Source organism: Mus musculus, chromosome 19, assembly GCF_000001635.26.
Source record: "Mus musculus strain C57BL/6J chromosome 19, GRCm38.p6 C57BL/6J".
NCBI classification, from domain to species: domain Eukaryota; kingdom Metazoa; phylum Chordata; class Mammalia; order Rodentia; family Muridae; genus Mus; species Mus musculus.
Window position 1 is genome coordinate 35,957,971 of NC_000085.6, and position 24,715 is coordinate 35,982,685.

Here is a 24,715-nt window from a genome sequence, read left to right on the forward strand (position 1 = left end):
ACGGGTTATATCATATGGGAAAGGCTAATTATTGGACATCTTCTCCCTTTCAGTTGCTACCTTTTCCTTCCACTTGCCTGCCTCGGATCTAAGGTGCAGTGCACACATGGGATCTAGATCCCGCAGCTACCGTGGGGCAGAACGTGACATGTGAGCATTATAACCAGGCAGGGTAAGAAGTTGGTTTGGACAGTGGCCATCTTAATTTTAAAAAGTAAACAAATACCATGTCTAAATTAATCCGACTATCTAGCCATAAGGTCCTGCCTTACTCTGGTATAAAGAAAACTATCACTTTAGGCAACCTGCTATGGCACTTCGTTCTGCATTGATGATCTGACATATGGCTGCTGGCATCCTGATAGCAAATCCCTTAAAATAAGAACTATGTCACATCTTTGCCCTCCCAGCAGTGCCAATCCCAACAGGACCAAGAGACAGGTGTTTATCAAATCAACAAACACTTTTTTATTCAATTTTTTTTAATTACTAAAGAGATAGGTTTCTACATTGAAATGTAATTTAGGATAAACCTGTCAATTACTTTCTAGGAACTTTTTTAAAAATGTCTCTAGATGTAAACTCAGACTGTCTTCAAACTTGAGATCCCCCTGCCTCTGCTTCCTGTGTGTTAGGGTTATAGGTGTGCACCATCATCCCCAGGTACCTGTTAGAGGTTTAGCAAGCAAGCGCAAGCTCAGAGTATGCACCCCACCCCCACCATCCTTTGTAGAATAACATGTATGACATCAGACCTTTTATTAAAAACAATTACTTAAGTTACTTTATTACAGCTACAAATAACCTTTATTTGATGTGATGTAATAAAACATTTTTTTCAAATTTAACAACATGTATATGACATAATTGTTATTTAAATTATGAATATAAGTATATACGTTCACTCTAGCGAATCTGCAGCTCAGGAATTTGTACACACTTTGTCTGAAAGGACAGTGCCTACCTCCCCTCCACAGGAAAGGGGTCCTGCTCTCATAATAAACATCAGTGACATCTGGAAGAAGTCCATAATCCACTTTGTAACTCTATTTTATCCTGTGAAAGGACAGCCTCCTTAACTGTAGGAAAATAATATTCTCTTTCAGTTCTCTTTTTATCAAATAAAGGTTTTCATTCATGTCCCCTTGTAGGCATGGGTACTCTTCTGATCTGTGCCTTTCCCTCTCCTTCACCCAGACTACTACATAGTAACATTTAAATGATACTATCCACAAAAAAAACCTTTCTGTTTCCTTATCTGTCCTTAACTTTGACCATTTTTATTGGTGGGAGGGAGTTAAGGGACAGAATTCATCAGGCACACATTTGATTTAAGATACAGAGAACACAGAGACAAATTCTCCACATGAAACAGAATGGTGTTCCAGAGTATTAACAATGGGGGTTCAAGTGAGAGCTAATTCACACAATTCAAACAGTCCAGTTGGATGACCATGTTTATACTGTCTCCAGAAACAACCACAATCATTCATGGATATGCTATTGCCACACTCCCTGCTCATAACACACCATTATGGACCAGCCCCGTGGGCTCCTTGTACCCTTGTAGAAGATGAGAGTAAACAACATGCCAAGAATCATGTTAATATACAATGCAGTGATGCGGCATTCACTCTTCTCCAGTTACCATTCTCTCTCAGGAGCCTTCAGGAGTGTGAGTACAAGGAAAAGCTTTATTCAGGTTTTCTGCCTCTCTCCATCCTGAGATCTGTTCCTGAGTTACACCATAATGATAAAGGATTTAACGGTGGACATACACTGGTGGAAAGTCACAAGGACCCTGCAGAAAAGCCACAGTATTTAACAGAAGCTTTGAATGAACACTGCTCCGGGGAATCGCTTGTGTTCGCTGATGACTGGTTTCTGTTTTCTAACATGGACATGCAACACATTCAACACGATGCTTACTGCAGTTTGCTTGGAAAGACACCCTTCTGATAGACCACAAAATGAACTCTGTCTCATGAATGGTTCCTGAAGAGTTACCACAAAGCCTAGACGGGAAGCATGGGAATTGTGCGTTAGGATTTCCCCCCACTCTCATGGATGTGGATTTGTGGAAAGCACCAGAAACTGCTTCCCTCCCCTCCCAGAACCCAGCGCTGTAGTGTGCTTACCGCAGAGATGACTGGCTGTCTGACACTGAGCATTTTTTTTCATTTAAACACAATATCACTGATCCACAGAAAAAAACAGAGAGAGGTTGCCATCTCCCTCAAGATACACTTTGTACAACAGATCACCCCTTGTCACATTTCAGCCATGCCAAGAAGACAGAAGCCAAGTTCTGTTGTGCAGTCTCAGCCAATGGTTTCGTTGTTTCCCCCTGTTCTGCATTACTTCTTCTCCAGGGTTCCGCTCTGGATCATGTATCATGACCTTTTTTCCCACAGTGGTCACAGTTTTGTCTACAAAAGAGAGAAAGACAAGAAAATTAGCCAGATCATAAACATGGGTTTTCATTTCGTAGTTGGCGAGGATTTTTCTTTTTTATGGTAGCCGGGGATTTCAATCACTGGTGACTTACGAGGTTTCACGAGCATCTTTAATGGGGAAGAAAATGCAATGTGCCTCTTTTTATAAATGTCAAAAGCTTTGTAACTTACAAGCCTACAATATATTTGAGAACGAACCCCAGAAAACCCACTTAGAAATCTTTTCTAATATAGATGTACCCAAAAATGACTTGGCTTTCAAAAAAATCTTATAATCTTTACAAAATAGTATAACCTTTTTTTCTACTTGAAAATAATGACTGTTAAAAGAATAATTCCAGTATGAGGACAGATGGGGCAATGTTGGAATTGGAAAGACTTAAGCAAGGGTGGGGAGGAAGGGATGAAAGGAGACTAAGCCCAATATAAAGATGTATTAAAAAAAAAAAGACAAACAGAAAACCTATTTTGTAGACTAATTAAAATACAATTTTAAAAAAGATTTGAAGAAAGGTACCTGTATGGATGGAAATAACTGTTCTAAGAAGATGTAAGTTGTTAAATGAAAAGCCAACCCAGTGCGAGGCATAGGATACATCCCTGTGGATTTTTGACCAGGGAACTTAAGAGGCACCAAAACAATACAGACTATTGTCATTTTGGAGGTTGCTTTCCAACATTAGATAATAAGACTGCACTAAAGACATCATACTTTGTATGAAATAAAGCAGGAACTAACCTAAAAACTTCTTCCCTGATGGCTAGCTTTCATACTGCCAGAAGATGCTGCACAGTGTGCCGGTAAAGAAAAATCAATAGTCGTATCTAGTTATGAATCCTTCACTCTACAGTGACTACAGTGACCAATGTGCCCATGATGGTTCTGGGGTAACCAGCCTTCTGGTTGGATTTGCTCTTTAGGAGGGAATTTATGTCACATACTCTAAAATGTTCAAAGACGGATGGCTTGGTCAGTCATAGATCTAGCCACTATTATTACTTTGCTAAATGGACATGGTTTCAAACTGCCTTTTAAATATTCATGTTTACACCTATAGATGAGTGCTACTGTCAGCCAGGGTCAGAGATGTTTTTTTTGTTTCTGGTAGAAAATGATTAAGCAATCACAATCAGTCAAAGTACTGGGAATAACTGATCACTGAATTCTCAACCTTCAGCAACAAACCTACAATCGCTCTTGCCAAGCCCAGAGAGCACTGAGGAAGAGAGAAGAGATGGGGTATAACAGCAGGAAGATGGGAAAATGGGCTACAAAACACTGTCCGCTGGACATGGCATGGATATTACATTCATGAACTTGTAGAAGTGGTCGTCAAGAGTTGAGGAGGGGCTCATGAGGTTAAGTGGCTACTGGGGAGAGGGAAGTCATATTCCTCAGTTGTATAGCTTTCTCAGGTAAACAAACCCTCACCCATGCTCAAGAAAGCAACACTAAATGCAGTGGATCACACCTCACACACACACACATGAAAGAGAGAGAGAGAGAGAGAGAGAGAGAGAGAGAGAGAGAGAGAGAGAGAGAGAGATTGAGAGAGAGGATTGTTGGGGACCTTGAAAAGAAGAATGCATTTGGCAGAAGGGTTTAAGAAAGAATAAAGGGGATATAATCAAAGTTCAGAGATCTCTCCTCCTCCTCCTCCTCCTCCTCCTCCTCCTCCTCCTCTCTCTCTCTCTCTCTCTCTCTCTCTCACACACACACACACACACACACACACATAAAATTGTATTACTTCCACTGAGAATCATCACCATTTCAAACTTAGAAAGATATGGTCTAGTGATTGACCTACACAGAAGTCAGAATCCTGCTTCCCTCAAGGCCTGTCTTCTAGACTCACAGAAGTGCTCTGTGTCATAGAGAAGTTTAAGCAACAGCTGAGACAGTGCTCTGGGTCATAGAGATGTTTAAACATCAGCTGAGGCAGTATCCATTCTCCTAACACAGAACAACACTCCCACAATGCAGCTCTCACAGACCCTGACTTGCCACAGGAGCACTATGTTTAGGAACTGGGATAAGCAGTCACTGGCCCAGGACTATGTTTCCACCTTAGCCTCCCTGCCCCACGTAAGGTGTCCCTATATCCAAATCCCTTTATCGGAAGCTCTCCTCTCAGCCCCATACTTCATATAGGGTGAGGCAGTGACTGAATTTTCCTGCTGATAGACTCCATTTCTTCATGAGACAAAATCTCCAGCTTTGACTCTCAACCTCACACAATAGTTCATGTGAACAGTTGCTGTATTTCAAGTCCTAGTCCCACAGTCTTGTTGGAATGGAGACTGGAAATAAGATATATCCTCAACAAATGATGCTCCAGAGACATTTCTAGCCTGGGACCTTTGGTTCTTCTAGCCCAGTGGAAGGACCACACCTAGCATCCTTTTTACTCAGTTTTGCTCCCACTGGTTCCTAAACTCTACTGAGTTCCTCCTGGCTCCACTCCAACATCACCTCCAGAGTCCATCTTTCCTTATCACACACCTGCTAGCCACAGTGATGATTCCAGGTTCCAGGGTGCTCAGACATCTTTAGCCTCTCTCCTAGTGTCATTGACACCTTCCTAGTATAGCTTCTCCCCCTCAACTCCCAAGTCACAGACCTCACCTCTAACATTAGTCTCATAACACAAATCCTTTCTGCTGTTAGTACATTCTCCATCCATTGTGGCCAGTACAATCTGGTATCACTCTTGTCAAAATCACACCTAGATCCCTGAGCTAACCCCAATCTACCCAACATCCTGATATTACTAAAGACATGTCCCAGATCCCTTGCCCACCACCATCCATAGATGGAGCAACTGTTACCAGACTATACTATCCTTCAGCACTGAGCAACCCATATGCTATGTCTTCTACATCTCTTATAAAAGCGCTTCTTTCATGATTTACCACGTAAATTATCTTTCAAAGAATGCCCCCAAGCCTTATTTTTTTATTGTGTACATTTCTGTACTATTTAACTTTACATTGTGCTACCTGTATTTATTACCAACTAAGGGAAAAATGAAAAAACAAAAAAAAAAGAAGAAAGAGGTAGAAGAGCAAGGGTTGGGGCTCACTAGGAAAGTTTGTAGCATTTCTGAGGGCCCTGGCTTTGATCATCAGCATTGTATAAAATACTGCATAGAACAATGTCCTTCCTACTTTGAGATACCTCAAGGCAAAACTCTGGGCAACTGTAAAGCATGAAGCAAAGAAGTTATTGTCATTACTAGTTGATGATGTAATAAAGGAGAAGCACTGAACTTGAACTTCAGGCAATTAATGATGAAGAAGAAAAAATCCTGTGAGAGACTTTAAAATGCCCAGGGACTAGCAAGCTCTTTGTTTGCTTCTGCCATTAAGGCAGAGACCCATCACAGACGCCTAGGATTGCAGGGGGCTTGATGTTCCTTCCCAGTTTCCCCTGGGATGTACCTCACTTCATTTCCTTTAAATTATCCCTTTCCACAAAGGAAGCATGCAATCAGGTTGAATTCCAAAGCTGCAGCCTAAAGCCCAGAGCAGCAAATTGACAGAATTCATGGCAGAAACCCAAGGTTATTCTGCTAGGAGTCAGTGCTAAGAACCACTGCAATTGACAAGGATTATAAGAGGTTCTTTAAAGAGAGAGACAATGCAGCCACCAAGGAGAGGTAGGGAGACAGAAAGGAAGAGCTGCTTCAAAACAATCCCATGGTATTCTTTTATAGCAAAGTATTTTAGAAACTGCTTTTTAGTGCTATTCATAAGTGATGTCAAAGAACAAGTTCTCATGGCATGATAGAAACTATTTGTGGCAGTTCAAGTCTATGAGTAAAATCATTCAATTAAAGAGAAAGAAAGTACCCTTGACTGTGTCACATGGTTACATTTTGTTACTTCCTTTATTGAAACACTTGGGGAATAGTGAAAGGCTTACAATGAATAGTAGTGAATTAAAATTACCAGTGCAACAGAATTCACAGCTTTTATCCCTGTATTCACTCCGTTACCCCAAGGTAAATTCTCCAGTGCCTTCTGGACTCCTGAGGCTCCAGTCATGCTGGTTAAGAAAATGGGAAGGAATGGGTAAATATTTGAAACGAACAACATATAGTCTAGATTGCTCACACAGAAAAGAAAAAAGGGAAATTGAGGTGTAGAAGAAAACTAAGGGAGCCAAGAAAAGTGAGCAAGAAGCAAACATACACACACACACACACACACACACACACACACACACACACACACACACACACACACAGAGGAACCCAAACAGCTGGATGTGAAGAAACGGGCTGAAGAAGTTATATGGAGTTTCCCAGAGTCCATAGAGTGGCCACCAGATGTGTGAGGGAATGTGGGAAAGTAGGGAGTGTGGGAAAGTAGGAGGAGTCTAAGGTTTTCTCCTTTATTCTGAGCTGTGAATTGGATGTCTTTGTCACTAATGACCAGTGACTGATTACGTTATCACTCAGACTGGGTGAGTATAACCCTAAATGTCACCCAACCTAATCATATCAAAGAGCAAGTGAGCAAAGCATGAGGCTTCAAAAAGCAACATATGTCAAATCAAGCCAATTAGCAGCTTTCCAATTAGTGTTTGCTTGAATGTAACTGTGCCCTATAGACCATGTAGGTTCTTACTCCGGTTGAATGATAAAGTATCACTAACCTCAACAAGACCTAAACCCACAAGAGTGTGAGCTTCCGGAAATAAAGACTGTTACACAATTCTCTTTCCATCCCTGCCATGCCTGGTGCTATATCTCATACACAGAAAGCCTTCCGGTATTTCTAGAAATACCAGTGAAGAAACTCTCCAGCCTTCTGATTCTTCAGTGCCTCTGAATCAGTGTTCCCTATTCAGAAATATTCTGTATCCACTAGATACAGAAGATATAGATGACTCATTCCCGTCCACAGTAGTTTCCAAACCTCTCACCTTGTGGGTTAGGTAGGTAAGTCTTTTCTGTGGGATGCTTTGTGTGCATTGTAGGGTAGCTGACAGCCTCCCTGACCTATGCCAGATGTAGTTGGCAGTTAACATCCAGACACACTCCAGCTATGACAACAGAAAGTATCTCCAGACATTGTCAACCATCTTTACGAGAAGAAGCAAAAATTCCTCTCAATTCAGAACCTGTTGCCTATACTTAAAGTCCAAATTCTTGGAGGCTGGCATAAATCATTAGTAACACGGTCCATGTCATATCTACTCTGATCTCCAACTGTTTTCTCCCTCTAGAGTCTAGATCTTAGTCTACCCTTTGCATAAGCTCCTAAGTTGATGGCTCTACATAAATGTTTCCTCTGTTTACTGTTAGTTATAACTGCATTGACGAGCTTCAAGGATGCTCCTTCCACGAAGTCATCTCTGACTAGTATAAGCACTAGATACATTTCCTTCTCCTTTGATGGACATGGCTTCCTACGTGTGATTTTTCATCCTTACAGAAAAAGCTGAGTAACCACATGCTGTGGCAGATTCAGGCCAATGTAATGAAAATATCATTTTATGGACATTTATGGGCATGTTCTTTATGTTGAGAGACTAGAAAGTCCATGATTGGTTTAACTTGGTATCTGGTGAGGTGCTCTGTCTCTTTCATAAACCAGTTCCTCTACTCAATTTATAAGGGCTCCCATCCCATTCATGAGAGCTCTGCCCTCATGACCTAGTCACCCCATAGAGTTCCCACATTTTCATACTGCTGCATTAGAGTCTATATTTCAACAAACAAATTTGGGGGAAAACACAAATGTTCAGATCACAAAAGTATGCATATATACTTTTTGTGTAGAAATACATGAACAACAGCAAGAATGATGTTGTATTTTATGAATCCAGCATAATGTATGATAGTCATATAAATAAACCAAATATGAATCTGCTAATATTGGGACTGATAACAAAACCCCATGGTATAAAGTTCTAAAATGGCCTCCAAGTAAACTCTATACGATAGTCCTGACAGTAAATACTTCCTAAAGTTGTTGGGTATTTTTAAGCCAACAATCTTAACTGAATTGCTTATCCTGCATGGTTATAATTTCAAACTGAGAGATATGTAATTAGATACCATAATTCTCTCTTAAATCAAGGGACAGCAGACTATCACCTGGGGGCCTAATCTGGCTGGCCATCTCTTTTGTAAATTAGTTTTGTTGGTACATACCCATGTCCTCTTGTTTGCTTAAGTGGATGACAATGGCGGAGATGAACAGTTTCAGGAGAGCCATATGGTTTCCAAAAGCTCAAAATACTGCTGTTTGGTCCCTTGCCACATAAGTCAGCTGACCCTGTCTAGAACTAACAGGAAACAGCACCCAAGCCTCAGCATTAGCTGAGGATAGACAGGCAAGAATCCTTGTGCTTTATTTGAGCTGATTTATTTTTATGAAGGGCACGGTAGCATGAAGCTAAAAGCACTTCTGAACACAGGCTTCCTGGGCTGAAATCCAACTCTATCAATCTCATCTGAAGGACCATGGGGAAATGACTTGATCTCGCCAAGTTCTTGTTTTATCATCTTCAAAATGGAATGGAAAAAGCTACCCCATCACACGGTTTTGAAGGTTCAGTGGTTCTCAGTGGAGTGTCTGAGAATGAATCCTCCATTAATGTGGGCTATTATTTCAAACAGGAAAACCTGCTCATGTTACTTTAAAAAAAATACTATTCTTATACCTTAATTATCTGTGAATTTAATACCTAATCAGTGAAATTATCCTGAAGGTGAACCAATGAGGCCTGTAAATAGAGAGATGACCAGGGCATCATCTTTACTCACCTAATTTGCACACTGGCTGCCAAATGGGACCTCTTACCACTTGCCTCGAACTCTTCTCTGCCCTTCACACCATTTCCAAATACTTTGCTCAAACACTTTCTGCACTGTGTTACTCCTAAGAAATAAAACCAACACACTTTCCTCTCTGCCTAAACAATCCTGATGCCAGTCAGAATAACCTAGCTATTTGTCTTAAGAAATAGCTGTTTCCAGGGGATACAACAGTATGCAGACAAAATAGGTTATCTATCAAATACCTTGCTTTCTCCTACTTACTGATGCAAAGCTATTTGATCTAAAATCTGCAGCTGTCATCAGTATAACTGTCTTATGCCTCAAAACCGCCCAGACCAAGTCCTATAACTCTTATCACTGACCCGGCTTTATTTCCTGTATCTGAGAATTTCCTGGGATTCTGATTGGATGAGGCCCTCCTACTGTACAGCATATCTAGCAATCTCAGTTCACTTAGAGTAAAGAAGACATCCTAGATGTCTTGTTAGCAAGCTGGTGTCCACTATTCCTAGGTCATCCATGTGGTAGCTCTTCTCTTCACTATCTCAGACGAAACTCAACCAACAAGTAGAGTTCTGTGATGATTATGGGTACATGGGTACATCTACTGGATGATCCATCCTGTGACTATGTGATCATAAGTCAATTATCTTGTGCCAGTTACCCGGAGTCACAAGTTAATTTCCTGAGAACTGGGTAGCCTGGTAGCTATGGCCATGACCATTAATATTCTATGAATGCCAGGCACAGGAGTAGATTATGGAGATAGAAATTTAAGTTATAACTCCTTCCCTAAAAATTTCAAAGTTGAGGGGTGAGGAGTGAGCAAATATTCACTAAGTGGGATCCTGTACATTTTGAAAGGCTTTGGGGATTGCTGGTAATGAGTATTCCAGAGCCAGATGTTACATGCTTCTTTCTAAATGCTGCCTTGTGTATTGTGAATGATTGCATGTGTGCAACGAGTATACACAACAGAAGCTACACCCAGCTCAAGAACCAGAGTGGCTATGCTCTAACAACTTCCCGTGCTAAGACAAGCATACTCCAGCATTTGGAAGACATGTGGTCCTAGGATTGAGGTTATGCGGTATCTAGACATAGTTGTGACATAAGTGTAGGGCAATGTCACTCTGGCAGGGAAGGTCCCTTGGAGACAGAGCCCTCACTCCTCTCTCAGTTCATCTCTCTGCTCCCTCATCGGTGCCCAGGAACATCTCCTCCACCAGGGTCTTCTAGGATTTCATCCTAACTCTCCTTCCAACTGTCAAATCTCCTCTACATAATTTTTTTTTCTTTAAAAATGACTTCATTTTACCTGCTTGCCACCCGACCATCTTGCCTCCCTCCTCTGTGATATCAAATTTAGTAATATATGAGTTACTTGAGAGGCTCCCATGTCCACATCACCATTGACCATTTGTAGTACATTTTCAAATCTCAATTCCCATTGCCCCCTGGAGTGTTGGGAGCCTGTCCCAGGCAACATCAAAAACTAAACAACTCCAGCAGCCATCAGTTCATGGCTACCATGACAGGAAGCACTTCTTGACAGCTCAATAGCAGTCAGAGCCTTGTCCCTGCTTGTCATCTCCTGTATACACGGAGATTCCATGCCAAAAAAAAAAAATCACATCTGCTTCCTTCCCCCTAAAGAGTCATTTCTCTAGGAACTATGAGGTCACCAAATATGTTTCATGAAAATGGAGGTACAAAAGCAATTAAAATGGTGATGTCATATGAACTCAGCTTCACAGATGGACATATTGAGATGTTATTTAAGATGAAAGAAATGGAGAACTTCACCTCTCGTGTCACTGGGCATATGAAATAAATTTATCAGCAGACCAGTCTTCTCTTCCCATTCAAATACCAACCTGTCTTGTGGGTTCTTTAAAACTTATCTTGAGGGAAAGAAAGTATTCTGAATTTACACCTGATGATGTCTGGTTGATGATGATGATAATAATAATAATAATAATAATAATAAAGCTAGCCACTGATGCAGGGGGCTTTCTCCAACATTCAAGAAGCGTCATGAAAGAGGGAAGGGGATAAAAGGATGGTAGCGATAAATGACCTTACAGCACAAACTCGCTTCTCTCAGGCCTCTCAGCAAGTTTCAGGGCTTCGTGCATGCCTGCAGCAGAGAGCTTCCGGTTGATATTCCGGTACTGGCACTGGAGTAGGCTACGATAGGTGGTCCTCAGGTCCCGGTTGAAGAAGGCATATATAAAAGGGTTAATGAGAGAGTTTGCATAGCCCAGCCACAGACATGTCCTCTCCACCCACAGCGGGATGCAGCTACAGGAGGTGCCACAGATAAAGGGCCTTGCTGTGGACAAGAGGAAAAACGGCAGCCAGCACACCGTGAAGGCTCCCACGATGATCCCCAAGGTAGTGGCTGCTTTCTGTTCCCTCTTGAAGATGGAAATGTTTTTCCTTTCGTGTTTGAGCAGTCTCGAAAGGTTCGCACACTCTTCCACCTCCTTCTGGAGTTTCACCACGCCATTCAGGGAGATGACGCTCTCCGGCTGCACGCGTGGGAAGCCTGAGAACTTGTGTTTGGCTGCGCTCTTCCTGGCGGCCTTGTAAATCTGATAGTACATGAACAGCATGACCGACATGGGGATATAAAACGCCACTGCGGTGGAGTAGATCGTGTAGCCAAAATCCTGGCTGATCAAGCACACTTTGTCATCGTTCACATTCTGAGCCCATCCGAAGAGAGGAGGTAAGGTGATGGAGGCAGAGAGAAGCCAGACCGACAGAATCATTTTGGCCATACATTTCCCATTCTGCCTCACGGGGTACGTGAGGGGCCTGGTGATCCCAAGGTACCTAGCAGAGAGATGGAAAGATAAGAACTGAATACAGTCATCACTGGCCACCCATGGAGTGCTACCAGCCAAGCCCTAGTAACGATCCTCACAACAGCCCTGTGGAACTGTTACTTCCGTTTTGCAGAAAGGTAAATTGAGGCACTGGTACCTTACCTGCCTTATTCCATGTCATTTCGTTGGACTGAAGCACTGCCAAGTTTTAAGTACCCTTTTGGTAACGCTTGCCCGTTTTTTACTTACACCTTGTAGATTCTGATAACCTAAGCAGCCAAGGAGGTAAAAATGAATTGCCTGTCCTCTTAAAGACAGGCGGGCCTAAGACATCACTCCTCAAGTGCAAAGTTGTGGCACATCTTCACAGCTTCGTAAGGGGTCTGTCACACTGACATTACATGCCCACTCATCTCCACAGTCTTAATTCCGGCTAGCTTTTAATGCCTTCCAATGTCCCCTTTGCACCGGAAAGGAGACATACCCAATAGGATCCCAGGCTTGTGAGCAATCTGAGAACGCTTAAAACTTGCAAACAGAAGTAGGAAGTGATTATTTTTACAGCCATAAAATTCCCACAAAACAGCAACATCAGAGGATCATTCTTTGAAATTAAAAGCAGCTTGCCTTGTGCAGTTTTCAGATGGATCACAAAAAAAGGGACAGTTTTCATAAACAGTAGGCAAACCCAATGTCTTCCCCATGTATGCTTCTAGAGAGATAATTTTTTTTAAAATCAGGGATTAACAATGCCAAAGGGACAAAGCTGTCAGATAGAGAAAAACAAACACAGTGAGCTGTTTGGCTAAAGACTTAATATTTGTAAATATTTGGAATTTTTTCCTCTTTATATTTAATAGACTTTAGAAGAGCTTGTCATTCTGGTGGGGGTGTTTTGTTTTGTTTTGTTTTGTTTACGTGTTTGCTTCCATTATGCATATAGAGGCTATACCAGAGAATCATGGATGGCAGCAACTTTTCAGCTTGCTAACCAACAGCTCTTTTCCTGAAAGTTTTCAATTAGTAGTGAAAAACTATTTTAAAATAAAAAAATCTGCTAATGTTCTTGATGCTTAAGTTATCCCACAGAACTTCAAATATCATGCTCTTTTTGGGGGGGAGAGGGGGGTGAGCATTATTGCATTGGTTCATCATTACAAAACAGAGATGTAGTAAAAATAGACAAGTCAGATTTGTTTATTCGCCATGAGTGTCTATCTCTTCATCCTTCAACAGATACTCCACTTCTGGAATTGGCTCTAAGATCCTCAGACACCAAAGTTGTCCAAATCCTTTATGTGGATACCACATTCCCCCCCCCCCCACACACACACACAGAGCTGTTGACATAAATCATGTCTAGATGACTATAAAGATATAAGCACTATGTAGATAGTGTATTGCCATAGTGTATTGGTAGTCCTGGCAAGAGGACAAGTCTGAACATGTCCAGGACAGATACAACCATGTGGTTGACTGTGTCTACCAATGGAGAAATCACAATACATTGTCATTTTGTGTTGACCATAGTAATAGACCTATTTACATATCAGGTACTTCATAAATGTGGCGTATAGAGCAGTAAATTACAATGATAAAACTCTTTGAAAGACAAAGTGCAATCCTGAGGAACAGAGGGAAGGGCTGTAGCCACAGTAAGTAAAAAGAGATTGTCTGTGCCTTCCAGGGACTTAGGTATTCATCTCATAGTTTCCTCATTTCACAAGCTTTGCCGCCTCCTCTCATAGTAAAACTTACCCATAACTATGGGCTTATCAACTGAAGTTAGGACCATGTTTTGGCTCCCCAAAAGATAAAAAATACAAGTGATAAGCACCCACCTCCACCCTGAAGGCCAGAAGACTCCAAGAAAGACATTTAAGCGTCTGCCGCAGTCACCTCTATGGTGGACAAATTGTGATGGAGAGATGGGAAAGATGGGGTTGCAGTGAAGACATAGGAGAGAAAGTAAAGCCTAGGGGGTTATGCAATGTGCAGAAAGTAGAACCAGAGACTCAACTGTGATGAGGAACAGGTATGAGGAGGCTGTGTAACCACCTGAGGCCATACTGAGGCCATGGCTGGGTCCCTGGTCCCTCTGCAGTTGAAGTCTGTGCCAATACCTGTGGCCCAAGTGACCACCAAAGGTCAAGTGGAAGTCCGTCACTGGAACTGTCTGGATGTCTGCCATGTTACAGGGGTTGAGGGAGGAATATATGTGATCTCAGTGGCCTGAGCTGCCACCTGAGAGGGAGTGGGTAGTTTTCAGTAGTTCAGTGGGTGATAGATGTTTGTCATCATTTTATGGGGGTTGGATGCAAGTCTTTAATGGTCTTGGTCCTAAAGTAAAGGATGTTAGATTCAGGAATATCTCTATTTCTTTTTTTTCTCTCCCCTTCTTTCTCTCCTATCTAATGTTGGGGAGAAGGTTTGAGAAGGGATAAAAAGAAAAAGGAGAGTTATAGAATGATAGGATAAAAGGGTAGATTATTGAATCTACTTTTAAACTAAACATCATTAACAAGCCAAATAATTTAACTTGTAAAGATTCTCTATATTGATACAAAATTAAGATATTTACTACAACATACTGTATGTTTCAACTCTTGTTCAGGGTATTTGACCTATGCAACTCATTTAAAAATACAATAAAAGTTCTAGTCCTTGAAAGCTACTGTTACAAACTATTTAGGATAATTAAGAAATCCAAGTTAGTATGTAGTCAATCAATGACTAAATTGGTCATGTTAGATAATAGTCTACGTAATTCTAAAACCATGCTTTCTAAGTTAAACAGATAGTAAACAGAAACAAGTAATTTTTGCTTAATCAGACATACTATAGATAGAGAGATGGTCTCCAAAAACCTCAGAGATCTACAGAATATGGCATTTGAAAATCTTTTATTAATAAAGTCATTTCTTGACAGTGAGACATATCAGCTGCTGGCACCACCCCTGAAGTGGAAATTTCTGGTGTCTTTGGAGACTCAGTTATGTCCTGTGGTATTTCTCTGTAAGCTGTCTTATGAGAGGATGTTTTGCTGAAGCAGACCTGTGAGAGGATGGTTTTGCTGAAGTTGACACATGGGACGAGGTAGACACATGAGAGGACGCGTGATGTGTGGAAAGAGTATAAGCACAAGAATCCGATAGACAGTGAATGATGCTTTACATTGGTTCACCTTGCAATGTTTCACTGGTCTTTGCTGATGATGCTCTTGCAATGGTATACCTTGCAGCATTTTGCTGGTCTTTACTGATCTTTGTTTAATCACAACTTCATAGAGAGAAACTCATAAAAGAACTTCTCAAGTGGTATTCCTGCTGCTTCTTGTCACTTCCAAGGACTCATGTCAATTCAGTAGAACCTCATGGTTTCTTCTGGATCAAGCCTCTGCTACTGATCCGTATTCAGTGTTTGACACTTGGACTGGATTGCTGCTACTGATTCCCATTTAATGTTTTTGACTATTGCTATCCTGACAACGAAGATTGGAATTGCCCTCAAAGAACTACTTCTAAAGAGGTTCAATATCACCCTGGTCCTATTAACCATCTTTCTCTCCTACCTCTGGTCAGTAGGTTAGAAGGGAGGTTGAAGTGTTTAAGAACCCTTATTAAAGTAGATTCTGAAAAATCTAAATCCACACACCCCCACTCCACGTCAATGAGAATTGAGTAACATCCATATGGAGTGCTACAAATGTGGCAAGCTAGCCACTGGGGAAGAACATGCCCTTACCTCAAGTACAGACATCATGCTTTCTAAGCTGTGGACAAGCAGGACATGGAGTAAGTCAACTGCCAAGCTTTTTAAGGACAAGATGGGCAAGTACTTCATAATTCCTGCTTCACAGAAAAGTCTGTTGGATATACTGGGCCAGAAGGCCAAAGATGATGCTCCAATGACACAGAAGAACCTTGGGTGACAATTCAAGTAGCCAGAAACTTCTGCCATTTCTATAATTTTGGAAGGTGTTTGCTCTGTACTCCCAGTTTACTCAAGTAATATTTATACTTCTCAGGTCTCTTGTGGGTTGAAGACTAGATAGTTATAGTCTCACAATGAAGCTTAAGTTGTTTTATATTTAAAATAATAATTTAAGATCTAAGAAGACATTTTTAGGTTGGTAAATACAAGTTATGATACAAAGTAAATTATGTACAGAACTTTGAATTCTCCATGGTTGAGAATAGAATAACTTCTCCAAAGTTGCCAAATACAAATGCACCAGACATTGTGCATAGAATTCTTACCTGATAATTTTCATAATTATTCATATTATGTACTGTTAATTAGTGTTAGAGAAAAAGCCACTTATTTGACTAAGAGGGGGAAATGTAGAAATAATCTCTTGTCCAGTACGTAAAAGCCTCACCTGTCAATAAAGAGTTGGATGGCCAATAGCAAAGCAGGAGAGAATAGGCAGGATTTGGAGCAAAGAGATAGGAACTCTGGAAAAGAGTGATGTGCAGGAGGATTTGCCACTCAGACTCAGAGGAAGTTGGACATGTGATACTGAGGAGAGGTAACAAGCCACATGGCAGACTTAGATGAGTATTAGCAGAATAACTGAGTTATGAGCTAGTGGGGAACAATGCCTCCTATAAGGCCAATGGCATTTATAAATAAATATAGTTTCTGTGTAGTTATTTGAGAACTGGGCAGACATAGAAAAACCCAAAGGATTACAGGAAGCTATTCCCTTCATGAGAAAAGAAAGGGAGGTGACAGGGGACTAGGTACAGCCTTCAAAAGCATGACCCAGTTCCTTCACCTACTCCCAGCTCCTGAAATGTCAAGAACTTCTTGAGATAGTGCCACCCTCTGGGGGATAAGCACACAACACATAAGGCCAAGGAGGACACTCCATACTATTGTAACAATGCTTTATCTGAAATTCAACTTTAAGTGAGCCTCCTATGTATTCTTTGCTCTTTGCTGATGGTCAACCAAGAACAACAGATGCACTGTGTGATAACTGACTGCATGGTTTATCCTTGCAGGCATAGCTTGTCTAATGTAACATTTTAAGACTCTAATTACCAAGCAGTTCGCAGGCAGTTTTGTGAGAAAGGGGTATTTTTCAAAAATCTATGTCATGTATTCCTAATGTTTTTTCTGTGTAGTTATATACGTGTGTACTTACCTAGTAGATAGTCTATGTAGAGAATTCTTCTGGTTCTAGTTTGTTTCTGCATTTTGATTACAAAAGCTACACAATGGTTGTAAAAGAAAATAAACAGCTGTAATAAAATGTTTCTCTGCAAAAGGAATATATACAGAGAAGAAGGGGAAAAGGAAAATATAAAGGGAAAGGAAATGTGAAATGGGATTTGTTTTATGTGGAATTATCCTAGTTGCAAGCTATAGTAAAAATATCCGAAAGATCTTTTAAATAAAAAAAAAATGACCCTGAAAAAGTACCTTGGCACTGAAAGGAGCCTCAAGGTTAGGCTGATCTAGCCAAAGACTGAAAGTAGTTGTTCCACTAAACGTACATCAGGATCTGCTTTAACTTAACCAACCAATGTAAGGTTCCCCAACTGAGGTTGGTTCACACAGTTTCCCAGGTGATCACCCAACACCTACTTATGGGGTGAAGGGTTTGACTTAGTAAAACCTCCAGGGAGGCAATAGAATTGCTCACGACAAATTTTATTTGGGTGACTGCAAAACAAAAAAAAAAAAAAAAAAAAAAAAAGTTAGCACTTCCTGAATTCACAAATTCTTGACCATTTATTAAATACAGTTCAAGTGTACCTGTGTTTTCTTCACACACCCCTGGCAGATGAAGTAACTATACATCAAGCTCAACTGAAAATACAGCCTTTCTCCTGTCTATGTAGTACAGAGAGTTCACAAATATTTGTGATTAGAAATTAACCAATGGAGTGCTAAATGATAACTCAGAACACTAGACAAGCATGCCTACATGTTAGCACACTTAACATATTTCAGGGGTAGAAGCCAGACCGTAGTCTGCCCTCAGTGCACAAATCATGATCCATACACACTGTCACACTTTGGCTACATGCTCTTAAGTTCTTATATCAAAGTCTACAATAAAAAGGTTGTTTCTTCTGCCCTGGACTTCATTTGGTGAAACTTTAGAAAAGTTAAAATCAACTGAAAGATAAGATACACACTCCTCGAGTGTTCCCTAATGCTTCTGGAATATAAAAGAAATAAACAAAATCAATACCTTATGTGCAGATGATTAAAATTTAAATACTATAAAGAAGATTACATTATTTAAGAACCAAATATTAGTACAATTAATATTTAAATATTAGTAAAAGGCTTTAAAAATATTCAAGGCTACATGAAGAGCATATAAAGCTATTAAAACCCATAAAAGAACACTAGAATCCATGAAGAAAATACTTCTTTTCTTTAATAAGATTATCTAGTACTAAGAACTTGCCAATTTTCCATTAACAAACATAAATCTCATACAGCCCCAGTTGAATAGCAGTCCAGGACTTGTGTTAACTTGACCAAATGACTTCACAATTTGGGTCAGTGTGTAAAAGTGGACATGTAACTTGAAAAGTAACACCAAAGTGATAGCTATCTCACTATACTGAAGATAGTATAAAAGCTACAGAAATAAATTGTTTTTACATAAAAGCAGGAAGGTACAGGGCTGTGTCTCGACGGTGGAGTTCTTACTTAGCACACACAAGACCCTGAATTCAATTTTAAACACCACCAAAACTAAAAACGACAACACATTAACCTCGTGAGTCACTGCGTCTTGGACTTTTTGGTTAACAGCAGGAGTGATGTCTTATAAACTAGTTCAAATATTAGGGGAATCATATAAATTGAGACATTTTAAAATCAGCAATAGGTTAAATATCCATGCATTATGATAACTTACTAGCAAGCAGGGTAAAAGCAACACTTGCATTTTCTCTTTCATCTTATTAAATATAATCCCAATCCCGCAATACCTCTCCTCGGCATATATCCAGAAGATGTCCCAACCAGTAAGAAGGACACATGTTCCACTATGTTCATAGTAGCCTTATTTATAATAGCCAGAAGCTGGAAAGAACCCAGATGCCCCTCAACAGAGGAATAGATACAGAAAATGTGGTACATTTACATAATGGAGTACTACTCAGCTATTAAAAGGAATGAATTTATGAAATTCCTAGGCAAATGGATGGACCTGGAGGGCATCACCCTGAGTGAGGTAACCCAATCACAAAAGAACTCACATGAGATGTACTCACTGATAAGTGGATATTAGCCCAGAAACTTAGAATACCCATGATACAAGATATAATTTGCAAAACACATGACATGACACTCAACAAGAACAAAGACCAAAGTGTGGACACTTTGCCCCTTCTTAGAATTGGGAACAAAACACCAATTGAAGGAGTTACAAAGTTTGGAGCTGAGACAAAAGGATGGACCATCTAGAGACTGCCACATCCAGGGATCCATCCCATAGTCAGCCTCCAAACACTGACACCATTGCATACACCAGCAAGATTTTGCTGAAAGGACCCTGATATAGCTATCTCTTGTGAGGCTATGCCAGGGCCTGGCAAACACAGAAGTGGATGCTCACAGTCAGTTATTAGATGGAACACAGGGCCCCCAATGGAGGAGCTAGAGAAAGTACCCAAGGAGCTAAAGGGGTCTGCAACCCTATAGGTGGAACAACACCAGTACCCCAGAGCTCTTGACTCTAGCTGCATATGTATCAAAAGATGGCCTAGTCGGCCATCACTGGAAAGAGAGGCCCATTGGACTTGCAAACTTTTTATGCCCCAGTACAGGAGAATGCCAGGGCCAAAAAGTGGGAGTGGATGGGTAGAGGGGGGGGGGGTATGGGGGACTTATGGGATAGCATTGGAAATGTAAATGAGGAAAATACCTAATAAAAAGTATATATATATATATGTGTGTATATATATATATATATATATATATATATAACCCCAAGTAGGCCAAACATTATTATGCCAAAAAGTAAACTGACGACTACAATAAGAAAATATACAGATTCCTTCAACATAGCCTGATGGAGTTAGCTCACATACAACACAAAATATTGAACTACAAATAATACATTTATAGCCTTCTTACCTTTTTTTTTAGATAATAGGATACTTTCTTTAAGTTGTCAAATATAAACGTACTGGACATTATGAATGTAACTCTTAACAGTTTTCACAATTGTTTCAAAAGTACTTCTACTGTATGTAGATTTTTATTATTTACAAAGAGTACATTATTAGAAAAAAAAGGGAGCAATGTAGGCACAATGATTTTTGTACACTATGTAAGTTTACCCTTGGGTTATTCAAATACTTATTTCTCTGATTTTATATCTTTTTAAAAAATATTTATCTTTAAATTTTTTTTACAGTCCAGTCATTATCCCCCTCCTGGTCTGCCCTCTAACAGTTCCTAATCCCATTCCTCCTCCCCCTGTCTCCAAGAGGATGTCCCCACAAACCCCACCACCTTCACCCCAACCAACTTCCAAACCACTACCCTGCCGGGCCTCCCTACTCTCTGGGGCCTCAAGTCTCTCAAGGGTTAAACACATCTTCTCTTTCTGAGGCCAGAACAGGCAGCCATCTGCTGTAAATGTGTCCAGGGCCCCATATCAGCTAGTGTATGTTGCCTGGTTGGTAGCTCAGTGTCTGAGAGATCTCAGGTGATCCAGGTTAGTTGAGACTGCTGGTCTTCCTATGGGGCTGCCCTCCTCCTCAGCTTTTTCCAGCCTTTCCCTAATTCAACCACTGGGGTTTCTGGCTTCTGTCCATTGGCTGGATGTAAGTATCTGCATCTGGCTCTTTCAGCTGCTTGTTGAGCCTTTCAGAAGGCAGCCATGCTTGACTCCTGTTTGTAAGCACACCATACCATCAGTAATAGTGTCAGGCCTCAGAGCCTTCCCATGAGCTAGATCCCAAGTTGGGCCAGTCGCTGGACCTCCTTTCCCTCAGTCTCTTCTCCATTTTTGTCCCTGAAGTCCTTTTAGACAGGAACAATTCTGGGTCAGAGTTTTTGACTATGGGATAGCAACCCCATCCCTTTACTTGATGTCCTGTCTTTCTACTGGAGATGAATTCTAAAAGTTCCCCTTCCCTACTGTTGGGCATTTCACCTCATCTAAGGTCCCTCCCTTTGAGTCCTGAGAGCCTCTCACCTTACAGGTCTCTAGTACATTCTAGAGCATCACCTCACCTCCCACCTCCCACCTCCCACCTCCCAAGGTTGCATATTTCCATTCACTCTGCTGGCCCTTGGCCTTCATTCCTGTCCCCCTCACCCCACCCCACCCCCAATACCTGATCATGTTTCCCCTTTCCCCTTCTCCTCTCCTCTCCCACTAAGGTTCCTGCTTCCCTCTGCTTCCCCATGATTGCTTTCTTCTCCCTTCCAAATGGGAAGAACTCCCATTTACTCCCACATATGATAGAGGGCTAATATCCAAAATATATAAAGAACTCAAGAAGCTAACCTCCAAAAAACCAAACAACCCAATCAAAAAATGAGGTATAGAGCTGAACAGAGAATTCACAACAGAGGAATTTCGAATGGCCGAGAAACACTTAAAAAAATGTTCAAAGTCCTTAGCGATCAAGGAAATGCAAATAAAAATGACCCTGAGATTCCCCTTATACCAATCAGAATGGCTAAGATCGAAAATTCAGGTGACAGCATATGTACATGGAGAAAGAAGAACACTCCTCCATTGCTGGTGGGATTGCAAAGTAGTACAACCACTTTGGAAATCAATCTAGAGGTTCCTCAGAAAATTGGAAATAGATCTACCTGAAGACTCATCTATACCACTCTTGTGCATTACCCAAAACATGCCCCACCATGCCACAGGGGCATGGGCTCCACTATGTTCATAGCAGGCTTATCTGTGATAGCCAGAAATGGGAAACCCAGATGTCCCACAACAGAAAAATGGATACAGAAAATGTGGCTCATTAACACAATGCAATACTACTCAGCTATTAAGAATGAGGATGTCATGAGTTTTGCAGGCAAATGGATGGAACTAGAAAATACCATCCTGAGTGAGGTAACTCAGACCCAAAAGGATCTGCAATGGTATGTACTCACTAAGAAGCAGATATTAGCCAAAAAAATACAGAATACCCAGGATACAATCTACAGAAGTCAAGAATCTTTTTACTTTTTATTTCAAATAGAAAACAATAATGGTGGTGGTGGTAGTGGTGGTGGTGGGGTCTGGAGAAAAGACTTGGCAACTTAGAGCACTTGCTGATCCTACAGAGGGTCCAAATTTGGTTCTTAGCTCTCATATCAGGTGGCTTGCAATGACCTTAACGCACCTCCAGAAGACATCATACCCTTCTCTGGCCTCCATGGGCACATGCATAAACATGTGCAATACATGCATGCAGAGACACATCACACAAGTAAAAACAAATAAAATTTTTTCCTCTGGAAAAATTAGCAAGTGGCATTTATTTAAATTTTAAAAGCACTACAGGAACAACTAAAAGTCAAACAACAAACATCTCCCAGCAGCTCCAACACTTGCTGGAGACCCAGCGGACAGACCAGTTCTGATCCAGGAATGGTGCATTTTTAGGCCCTAGTTAGAGCAGATTTCTTTGTTGTTGTTGTTTTTGTTGTTGTTGTTTTTGTTGTTGTTCTTGTTGTTGTTGTTCTTGTTGTTGTTATTTTTGGTTTTGGCTTTTGTGCAGAAGACAGCAGTTAACATAGAACTTGTCAAGGTGCAGAGGCAAATGACTACAGAGTGCCAGCCACAAATGGAACATCCATAACATACCTCTCATGAAAGCCAAGGAAACAACATGGAAGAAGGGGTGAATAGGTTGTAAGAGCTAGAAGCCAGGCAGAACAGGAACAAATCAGTATATTCTGAACATGTCAGGACCACTACTGGTGAGGTCATGGCAGCTCTTGTTGCCTACACAAGATCTGAACAAGATTAAGCCAATCAACATTCAAGCATGGAGGGGGAAGAGGCTCATGAGTCCCCACCCCTAACTAAAGAGCTACTGGCAATTCTAGGGGAGGGAAAGCCAGTCTTCTTTAAGGATATAGTTCCTAGTATGTTGGCCATGTGCCAGTTGATGGCTCTACACTCAGAAAGATGTGGTCAGCACAGATTGGAGTTGATGAGTTAGTACGTATTTTAAAGTAGACACGAAGTTTAAGGATAAGCAGATGGGGATCAAGATGTAAGGAGTTAAGGGAAATAGTTGAGGTAGGGTGAACAAAATCAAAACACATGGTTGTGAAATTTTCACAGGAGTAAAAATAGTTTTAAAAATAAGTAATAGTCAAACAAAAAATGGGATTCAAATGACAGTATCTTATTATTCATAGAACTCTGATGAACAACAAAAATTCCAATGAAATTTTTGAAGTAACTGACTGTGGTGGTTTGAATAGGTTTGGCTCCCCCTTGACATGTGTTTGACTGCTTGGCCCACAGGGAGTGACACTTTTAGGAGGTGTGTTCTCATTGGAATAGGTGTAGCCTTGTTGGAAGAAATGTGTCTCTGTGGGGGTAAACTTTGAGGTCCTGTACTCAAGGTCCTCCTAGTGTGGAAGATACCTTCCCACTGGCTGCCTTGGATCAAGATATAGAACTCAGCTCCTTCTCCAGCAACATGTCTACTTTCATGCATCCATACTTCCTGCCATGATGATAGTGGACTGAACCTCTGAAACAGTAAGCCAGCCCTATTTAAATGTTGTCCTTTACAAAAGTTGCCTTGGTCATAGTGTCACTTTGTAGCAATGAAACCCTAAGACAATGACCAAAGATGAAAATACTAACAGTCGATAAACACTTACAAATATGAAAACCTTTATTTATAATCAAAGAGAAGCAATTTTGAGATATGGCATATACTCTGATCCTTTCCCACGGTGTAAGAAAGACAAAATCTATACTGGAGAACTGGGGTAGCCGGAACTCCATTGCTCTGCTACAAGAGAGGTCTGAGAGCAACTTGTTAATTGACATCCACCATTATTTACCCTTTGGCTCAGAAACCAGACTTTGAATAATTTGTCTTGAGACAGTTGTGCAAAGGCAAATGGCTAATTTACAACGATGTTAACAAAAGACAGAGAAGGGTAAAGGTGCCATTTGACACTTTGACAAGAGAGTACATAAATGAGTGCGTCTCACATACCAGAATGTGATGTCATCAGCGATTCAAAGGCATTGTGCACGTATTTATTGAAAGACATGGAAACCAAAAAAAAAAAGGTGGGGGGGACAGAAAACAACATCTGGCCCTCAGGGATAACTAACAGATTATTACATCGCACGCTGTCTGGCTGTTCATGTGCAACCAGGTATATGCTTGTTTCTGTGCATATATAATGGTATATTCACACAAATGCACAGCAAAATGTCAATAGACATTTTATCTGAGTTGTACAGGTTTTGATGATTTAAATTTCTTTTTACAGTGCTTGTCCTGAAAGGTTTTGTTTGTTTGTTTGCTTGCTTGCTTGCTTGCTTGCTTGCTTGTCTGCTTTACTTACTCACTTTATATCCCACTCACTCCCCCCTCCAGGTAACCCCCTCCCACAATCCTTTCCCCATTCCCCTGCCTCTCCTCTGAGC

General features: G+C 40.9%; 1 protein-coding gene across 7 annotated transcripts in view; it reads right to left on the reverse strand.

Moving 5' to 3' along the window:
* Nucleotides 1-444: 444 nt before the first annotated feature.
* The window catches only part of Htr7 (5-hydroxytryptamine (serotonin) receptor 7), a 99,719-nt gene continuing 75,448 nt past the window's right edge, over nucleotides 445-24,715 (reverse strand). For 3 of the 7 annotated variants that reach the window (NM_001360298.1, NM_008315.3, NM_001360300.1), the window contains 2 exons: nucleotides 11,339-12,094; nucleotides 448-2,429 (listed from right to left, as the gene is read on the reverse strand). In NM_001360298.1, coding sequence (NP_001347227.1) covers nucleotides 2,387-2,429; nucleotides 11,339-12,039 — 744 coding nt within the window. In that variant the 5' untranslated portion in view covers nucleotides 12,040-12,094 and the 3' untranslated portion in view covers nucleotides 448-2,386. Of the gene's footprint in view, nucleotides 2,430-6,410; nucleotides 6,508-11,333; nucleotides 12,095-24,715 lie in introns of all 7 variants that reach the window. The other 4 variants (NM_001360297.1, NM_001347442.2, XM_030250756.1 and 1 more) reach the window with 3 other exon arrangements.